Source organism: Aedes aegypti, chromosome 1 (genome assembly GCF_002204515.2).
Source record: "Aedes aegypti strain LVP_AGWG chromosome 1, AaegL5.0 Primary Assembly, whole genome shotgun sequence".
NCBI classification, from domain to species: domain Eukaryota; kingdom Metazoa; phylum Arthropoda; class Insecta; order Diptera; family Culicidae; genus Aedes; species Aedes aegypti.
This window is the reverse complement of record NC_035107.1, coordinates 78,528,843-78,538,744: the sequence shown is the minus strand read 5'-3', so window position 1 is coordinate 78,538,744 and position 9,902 is coordinate 78,528,843. Positions and strand designations below refer to the sequence as shown.

General features: G+C 36.6%; 1 protein-coding gene across 1 annotated transcript in view; it reads left to right on the top strand.

The window, feature by feature from the left end:
* The first annotated feature begins 4,582 nt into the window (after positions 1–4,582).
* The window catches only part of LOC5579262, a 98,061-nt gene continuing 92,741 nt past the window's right edge, over positions 4,583–9,902 (top strand). Inside the window, exon 1 of the mRNA XM_021840321.1 lies at positions 4,583–5,612. Within this exon, the coding sequence (XP_021696013.1) occupies positions 5,564–5,612 (49 nt within the window). The 5' untranslated portion in view covers positions 4,583–5,563. The remainder of the gene's footprint in view (positions 5,613–9,902) is intronic.

Below are 9,902 nucleotides of genomic sequence, written 5' to 3'. Positions count from 1 at the left end.
CAAGTACCCTTAGAGGATTGCTGAAGAAATTGTTGGATATATTAGTGGTGATATTGTAGGAAAACTGCCTAGATTTTTTGGAGCAATTTCTGCAAATTTCATGAAGTTTGTAAATTATGGAGAAATCTTAAGATAATTCTGAAATAAACACTGAATAAGTTTCCGAACATTTCTTCACCATTTTTCGAGTAACTTGTAGGTAATTTAATCTGAATTTGAACAGTTGCACGATCGACGATGAGGGTTTTTGAAGAATTTCTAAGGCAACCTTCAAATTTCATGGAAGATCTCGGATTCTTACACAACTCACACACATTTAAAAAGATCCACTGCAACCATCCAAAAGTTCAATAACTAAAAATCGAGAGACATTACGTCCTTTTAACCAGAACATGCTTTGCCCTCCTTCCAGAAAAAAAACTTACCTGCGAAAAGATATTGAAAAAGACTCAATTATGTTGTGTGCAGGACATATCTGTTCACTGGAATTGTTTCTTCGAAATGCAAGTAAAGAACCTCGGGTGGAAAGTTGTATTACAACGCTATTTTTTACTTATTTTCGTATATTTAAGTATTTGTGATTATTTCATTGCGAAACGCCCTCATAAACGTTAAGGAATAAAAGCACCCTCTAGGTTGTAAAGACGCCCCTCACAAAAGGTGACGACTAAGTAGCTTAAATTTTACGACGACAGGGCTGCATATAATAACAGCATTTAAAAGAGGCGAAATATCGAGGCATTATAATGCAAAGGTATAACCGTCTTCTCTGCACCACTATTAGACCATGTGAGAAACGTCGTTTGTTTTTGTCTGATTTTCAGGGCAATGTTTTTGTGCATTTATGTACGCAGTTAGAGGGCTATGACATTAAGTCACTAGGCCGACGTTGGGCTGAAGAACGTTAGGCCGGAGTTAGTTTGGTCGAATGGGTCATTAAATAGCTGAAACGTTTAAACCCTAATGGAGACCATTTTTTTTAAGATTAGCCAAAATATTTTGGCATTTGGGTTCATTACATTGACAATTTTTTTTATTTTTATGAAAGGATTTCTTTGAATTCAGGTGATTTATTATGATCCCAGCACACCACATGTGATTCTTCTCCCGGGCATAAGAAATAAAAATTGGGAATTCGTCCTGGTAACGCCATCTTAGATGCTCTTGGCTAACAGAGTGGTTCAACCAGTGATGGAAAGTGGCGAACGCTTCATCTGAACTGGAACAAAAACAAAACCAAACGCTCCCGAGCGTCAGAGCGCTGGCTTACTCGCATCTGTCGACTCCCGAGTAACTGAAGCAAAAAGTGATTCGCGAACGTGTTCGGAGCTGCTCAGAGTCATATTGTAATTTTGGGAAAAAAAGCTGCTTACCCTCCGAGATTTATGGTTTTCAAGGGCTTTTGACTACAAACTAGTAGTTTACTATCGATATGATGGTTATACAATTAATTTGTCTGTCAAAGCCATAATAAATCACACCTTGCTCGGTTACTCGCGAGTAAACGCTCGCGAGCTTGTTGCTACTTCTTTTGACATGTTCTCCCGAGCAGACGGGTGCGGGCTTACTCACACCTAGCCAGATCCCGAGTCTGTGATGTTTGTTATGCGTTGATATACACTCGTGAGCTGCTTCGTGATGCGAACTTTTCCAGCACTGGGTTCAACAGATCTCCCAATTTCTTCCCCAGGTTTTTCCTTCTTTATATTTTAAACTTTTCTTTTGTGTTCAATCACAGTCAATTTAGATTTCACCTTCTATCGAACATTGCAATGACTATATTTTGGAGCCTTACATGTTGAGAAAAGAGACCAAAACTTTTTTTTTTCTGTGGAGAGAAAAATACAAGATTTTTCTAATTTTGCCATTTTTTTCAAGTGTTTCTAACAAAGCCAAATAAAATTTCAAACAAAAAATTATGTAAAACATCCTTGATGTAATGTATTTAAATTCACCACGGCGAAATATTGTGATAAATACATACTTTACCAGTTATTTTGGAACAAAAACATAATGCAGGGTCTGAGCTGACCAGATAAGAATTGATTTTCTAAAATCAAAATTTTCAATGTAAACGATTTTTATATCAAACAAATTTATCACAGATGCTGGTTGAAATAACCTGTAGAAATATACAAAAATTTTAAAATATATGATTGTTTGGAAAAGTACTATGATTTGCATTATCAAAGTTGTGCCTATACTTTCTGGGACACCCTATACCCTGAAATAATTACATCCAGCCGACATTAAAAAAATCCATTTAATTGGCATTTTTAAAGTTAGCCTCTCAATGCCAAAAATTCAAAAATTTGACTAGAAAAACATGAAATGTTTAAATCTTCAAGTGACATTGATGATATATTGCAAAATGTAGCTAAATGGTTATTACCTAATAATATCAAAATCAATGCAGTTGCGGATCAATTTGGCAAATAAATCAAATATCTCATCCAAAGCTTTAACGTTAACACACATTTTTGCCTAAACATACTATTTGCTCGTCATTTGTAATGCTAAGCTAAATTAAGCAGAATACATTGCATTTATTTCATCGGAATTCGATTCGAATCACTCACACTAGTGAATCGGATCTTTTGAACGATTCAGAGCTCAGCACATCGTAAAGGAAGAGCAAACTGATCCAAGCGAACGGATTCAACGATTTGAGGCACACCAAAATCAACGAGTTTTTTTTCAGCGACAGCGATCCAAAATCACCGCAATTTCGTTGTTGTGTCACTACAAGCACTCTTATTGACTGACGCAACAAAAATCGCTGCGAAATCGCGTCTCTGTGGCATAGACATGCTCATCAAACTGTGCATGAAGGAAAACATCAGTGAAATCACGCTGATGGTGATGCCAATGGACGGGGCAAATTCTCAGCAATCTCTGTATGCTGAGAGCGCTGAGAACACGGAGCAGCTACAAACCGTGCTTACATGTGTGGCGTGGCGCGCAATGCAAGGCACCTGTCAACCAAGATACAAAAGAAAAAAAATAGGAGAAAAGAATCAGTTCATGCTTCTTACGAATCACTTCTTATCTGATCCGTTGTGTGACTGCTGATTCAATGAACCGACTCTCACCAAAAAAAGAGCCGCGGATCACTCGTTCAGTTGAGTGAGTCGATTCTTCTGAACGGCTCCGATTCATTTTGCTCATCTCTATTACACATTGTATCCCCGTTTTAAGTAAACATTTGGGCGTAGGTCGTTTCGCATAAGGACGTTATGCATAAGGGCGTTTGGCATAATAAACATTTGGCATAATGAGAATTATATGCCTTCTTTGAAATGCTACCTTTTCTTGTAGGAAATTGTTTTATGTGAAACGTCTTTATGCGAAATAGGTTACCCCCGTAAAAATGTCATCAGCCTCCATAACGTGATAAAAGTAATATATGTTGGCGTAAAAATAGCTCTTTCGCTTCAATTTGGTATGATTTAATCTCTGAACAACATTTCGCCTACACATGGATGTACACCCACGTGGTTTCTGTTGAAATGTGTGTTTGTGCTCTTGGAAATGACCCAGCTTTAATGGAACTTTCGTAATAGCAAAAAATGTTGTATGCAACTCGTTGCAAAACACGATTTTTTGTTCAGAACTCGTATTATCAAATGTACAACTCGTGCTGGAAAAATAACCATTTTGCAACTTGTCATATAAATAACTATTTCTTAATATAACTCTCCGCTCAAACATTTTTACTCCTACATTCAATTTTCCAAAGTATGTGTAGATCTAACCCCTTAATAAGGACTTTAGGGAATTTGATCGAATGACGTTTGGTCAAATGATATGTGGACGAAAGTATATTTGGTCGAATGGACGTTTCACCAGAAGTCAATAACAAATCTATCTATATAAAATATTGGTTTTTAAAAACAGTAATTAAAAATTGAGATTTTCTGGATATTTTCATTAAACAGCTATCGAAATATCAAGCACTGTTGAGTTTATTATTATTTTGAAATTACATAGTTATTTATAGATAACTGCTGATTTTTATACAATGAAAAATTTCAGAGTGAATGCCAGGAGCTTTTATTAGGTTAAGAGTCTTAAAGTGTTCGACCGTGGGTAAGAATTTAGAATGCTTGTGCCAGACTTGGAGCGGTTGGGCATAGAACTTCTTGGTCAAAAAAAATCACGTAAAGGCAAAGATCCCAGTTTTGTCAACCCTTCTACAAGTTTCAGGCAAGGCCCTAGTGATATATAAGCAAGACACTTGAGCACATATTTTTTGAATGCAGAAAGATACGAATATTATGGTAGTACACACTAGCAAACATTTGCAGACTAAACAAGTCAAATTTTCTAGGTAGTGTGGTAAACAAGAAGAAACTACAGCCAAAGCTTATTATAACGACATCGCAGAGAAATGTCGTTATAGAGAATAGTGATAACATTAAAATCTTTTTCAAGGACCGAAAAATGTCGCTTTTGTCGGTATAAAAATGGTCGTTATAACAAGCTTCAACTGTATCTATCATTTGTCTAAGTATCACCAATACACTGCAGACACAGTCATTGAAGACATAAGTTCAGATTATTATACATTTAGTTTCAGACTGTAATGTAGACATTTCATACTCAAGAACATTGAAACAAGTCTTTTTTACAAAAAAATCGTTTGACTGATTCATAACACCCCACTCTGGATAATTGGCGCGACATTTCGCTGTGTGGGTTGTAAAGGGACGCTGTGAGGGTCAAGTGTTGGTGGATTGCCCATAGAACCGGAGACTGAGTGGAAGATGATAACGCGGAAACTGTAGTGTACGTGTGGGTGTTCGTCAGTGAATAGAAACCGCCGTCCAACAGCATCCAAGCAGTAGTGGTCGTGTCGTCGTGCTTGGGCAAAGAGGAGTAGAACCTGAAGAAGGAGTTGGAATCTATTCATATAATCATAATAAAAGGATTAAGCTGTTTCCGAGAACGACTCGGTCGCCATATAGTGAATGCATTTTTTTTTTCCTCCCACAACTAGTTCAACGAATCATACGGTAGATTGTGGTGGTGAAATACGGGGAAACCGCAAAGCCGTTCAAAACTAATTGAGTGAAAATATCATAATTGCTGGTTGAAGGAATCTGTTGGCTTACGTTCCACTTTCGTGCAATTAAAAGGAAATGAGAGTTCCATTGCCAATCTAACTAACAGCTTTTTAGTAGTGTTCCCGTACGGTTTATTCAGCTCGGTAGGAAAAAAATGCGACGCAGTTTGTTTGCGCCATGAATGAGATTGAGCGGGTGATTTGTTGTTCCCGCCAGTGGTGATTTCGATTACCGGATGAAGAGGCGATTACACTAAATCGCTGAAAGGCATCCACCTTCAGAAACAAGTGATTGCTTATACTGCACAAAAGTGAAACCCGGTGTGGGTGGGGTGTTTGCTCAAGAAGAGGTGTACGAAGGTTGCGGAAGAAGAAGAAAAGAAGAAGCTGCTGACAAGTACAATTTGCGAAAGGAAAAAAATCGATCCGAGGATAATAGAAGCAGCACATTAAAACTTTTCCTGAGATTGCTGCCGCATACATCTAGCGTGCGAAACCATGTATCATCAACGGAAGGCGATACTTTCGCTCATCTTCACCCTGCAATGTAAGTGACGGAAATGTTTTTTCTGGGAAAAGTTTATGCTGGATGGTAATTTTCAGAATAATCGATAAACAAGTCTTCTCTTTCTTGACATTACGTCCACACTGGGACAGACAGAGCTAGCTTCTCAGCTTAGTGTTGAATGAGCACTTCCACAATTATTAAACGAGAAAATTCTTTATATTTCTATGGGTTGTCGTCTTTCAGTCTATACGAATCATAAACGGATTTCCGTTCTACACCTGACGTTTCGGTCACATTTAATGTGCCTTTTTCGAAGGATAAACAACAATTAATAATTGCACGTCGGGCCATAAGTGTTTCGAGTTCCCTCCTTTTACGCTCGTTTTAAAATCTACCTGTTGAATTTGGAGTACCTCCTACAATAATTCACTAACGTCACTTCCGCGCCAGATATCAATTTAATATTCGAAGCCAACACATTTGGCATGAAAACGGTTCATCTCCATGCAGAAGCCTTCGCAAACAACGCTCTCACTCACAATACAATCTAGATTGCAAGTTTTGCAAACTTTTTTGTTTCTATCCATTGTAATAATTTTGAACCCTATCAATGATGGAGTTGACGATGTTGGTCTCAAACACAAGTAATAGCAGCAAATAGACGATAACAATGAGATGGACTTTGTCTTATTGAAGCATTCGATGATTGTGACCGTTGTTTTCAACCGAGTTTGCCAGAATTTTGCAGCAATTCAAATCCCAAAATTCAGTTCACTTTCAAATAATCCGGTTTTTGTGGAGCACTATTCGTCGTCTTGAGAAGTTTCACGCCAAATCACAACACTCAACAGCAGACAATGGGATACTATCGAAGGGAGCAATCGAAACAGTGGCAGCCACTAACATGGAAATCTTATTAAACTAATTAATACAAGGATGCTGGCCAATGAGGGGAAGGGGAAGGTATTGATGTTGCATTTACTGGCCCACTGTATACAGTGAATTCCACCTGCATCTACAGCAGTTCATATGGGAGCATGTGGGTTGGGTAAGGCAATTTTATGACAGAGAGGCTCACTTTTGATTATGACTGCCTATGTAACAGGTATAATGAAATGTGTATTATAATAATGAAATAATGGAGGCTTAGTGAAACGGTTTCTTGTCTGTCTCTGGTTCTAGCGATTGGTATGAACAAATAGATTAAGTATAATAAATTGAGAGTGGAAGATAGAAGCAAGTGATGGATACAACTGCAAAATACAAAAAAAGGACGGGCCTTGGATTGAACCAGTAACATTCTGATTGTAAAGCAGAACCGATAGCCATTTGACTACCAACCCCTTCTTTAAAGTTGACAGCTACGATATATATATATAATGTTTCAGTAATGCGCTCAAATAAATTCTCCTATTGCAGCGGTTTCTAAAACTTTTATCTCATGGAACGTTTTGGAAATAGAATGATTTCTGAAGATTGATAACAGATCTTTGAGCTGTTGAGTGGAATACCTATAAAAAAAAATGAAAACCGAATTTAGTACTATAACATTTAATTCCACTAGAGTTTGTACCCTTTGACAGATACGCGTATTTTGACCTCAACTGTAAGGCACTCTTCAGTGTCGTGTACAAGACTCGACAAGTCGAGTAATCAGAAATTAAAATTATGCGATAAAGTTCAAAAAAGGTTTATTTTGCACAGAATTTCATGTATTATTCATTTCTAGAACATATTTTTACATTGGCCGTAACAATCCGAAGCTACACTTGAACATGCGTTTATAATTATTGTTTAAAAATGACAATGACAGCTGAATAAAAATTGTGCTCTACATGGAGCTGAGAAGATACTCTTTCTTTCCAAATTTAATGTCATGTTTAGTATCATGCATTGGAACTAATAACAATTAAAACAACACTTAGCGAATGCTTTTGAAGGTTCTTATTTAATTTGCCAAGATTATTTTGCAAATGAGTTGAATAATACATTTTTCTTCTATTGATACATATACATTTTTCTTCTACAGCAATGTTCCGATTTTGTCAGCCCCATGCAGCATTTAGCGTTGACAAAATCGGAAAAGGATTAAAATCGACAAACTATGTTTCGACTTGTTTCAAGTTTTATTTTAACTTAAGGACATAGTTTTATGATTTTGTTAATTCAAACACCGTTTTTTTACTTCCATTTTCTATGTACCTATGTAATCAAAGGCAACATTGATAAGTTTCTTGGATAATTATCAAAAATTCCAAATTGCAGAATTTCGGTCTGCAGATGATTGTTTAGACGTAGCCAAGGTCATAATTGACTTTATGCATTTAATATTGCCAGTTTAGACAGTTTAGGCAGACAAATTCGGGCCAAAAAGGATGCTTAAATCGGGGTTAGATAAAATCGGGGTCTGACAAAATCGAGTCGTTACTGTATTCCACTAAACACATGTTTATGTACAAATCGATTTTTGTAAGACGAATAAACGAAGTCATCTATAAACCACGTGGTCATATTGGAGGGCGGGGGAGGAGCTGGCTAATGGTCATGCTCCATACAAATTTTAAAATTTTTGTGTGAATTAATGATCACGAGGAGGGAGGGTGGTTAGTCTGAAAATAAAATGATCACGTTAATGGACATCCCCTGTTTAACATAGATATAATTTAAAGATAAATAGCCTTCTATAATACTTTTATTACATACATCGACATATTTTTTTAACATCTAATTAAAACTAAAAGCTACTCGGTTGTAGCCATAGTGAATTATAATACACCGTTTCACATAGCCAATCAGTTTCATCCTTTTGTGTTCAGTAGATCACATTCACATGATAGAGATACATTTAATTACTTGTTCAAACAGATTCATTTTCCTTATAATATTTTTTTAATTCCCGTACACCTTATTTGGCCACCCTTGTAAGAAATCAATGTGATTGGCCAATTTTGGAACCGGAACTAAATCTCCGGCCGAAACTGGCTCGGGTGGCCTATATTGACCAACGAAATTTTTAAAACGATAAAATGATTTTAGCTCAGTTCCGATATTTTACATCTTTAATACGGATTAAAAGCTTGCATATGACATATTTGTAGTATGAATAGGGTTTCCCATTTAATTGTTATTGACATTTTCTCTTAGGCTGTTCAAAACCGGTGTTTTTACCTTAATCACGATTTATTTACTCATTAAAATATAGAAATTTCGTTACGATCCAAATCAACAAATATTTAAAAAAGGCCTTCCTAGGCGTTCACGGTTATAAAGCACAAACATGCTGTTCGTGTCTGAATTCGATTCCCGTCGTAATGGTGATTGTTTGAGGTAGGTTCGTACTATATACGACTGTAAAAACCAGGGGATTGACACGGCTGTCATCCTGCATAAATTTCGGCTCTTCCTCACATCGTTTTGGTACTTCGAGTTTTGGTACCCACTTTCTGGTCGGTTTGCACTAACCTTGCTCCTGATTTTTGAGTATACGGCTCACACGCTGCTAGTGCTAGATTCTGGCAATTAAACATATCGCTTTGAATCGTCGTTTTTGATGACGCTTTTCATTAGTGCATCATTTTGTTTAATGTTTTACGCATCATCGAGGTATAATTGATGTCTCCTACCCATAAAAATCCCATGTCCCTCTCAAAATAATGAATACAAGAACACTGGATACATACAAGGACACTGGAAAAAATATAAAAAAGTGGTTTCATAGGTATTTCTGAAACATATAGACCAATCCAATTGCCTGCGTAGTAGTGCAATGTTGACAACATTTTCTTTTTATTCCTGTGGGAATTGTCACAACAATGCTATTGTTTGCTGTGAGAATGCTAACATAAACATAATTGCTCTCGAGTTTTCACTTCCTTGTTGGACTGGCGTTGAACGAAAGCTCAAGTGACGTAAAACAAACATCGATACGTTTTCATTGTGAGGAAATCGACTTGTGTAAGATTGATCGTGCGTTGGTATCTCAATAAAACCCAACCCTGCCCTTATACGGGATTAGTTTTTTGTTATTCTTCATAGCTTTGAAATCAAAAAGATTATTTTTTGGCTAGTACATGGTCCTAAATGCATATCAAAAAGTTAGCATGACGTTCGAAACATTTTTACGTTTTTGCGAAATGTTTGGATAATATAAGTTTTTTATTGTAACCTACAAATGCCTTAATCTCATGTACCGTAATTTCTGGTGAAATTGATCATTTTTCACGGTTTTTCTGGTCTCTTTTCTGAAATGTTATCAATACCATACAATTAAATGTTGGAAAACAAGTACGACGATGAACCTCATTGGCTCATATTCCGAAATTTTCTAAC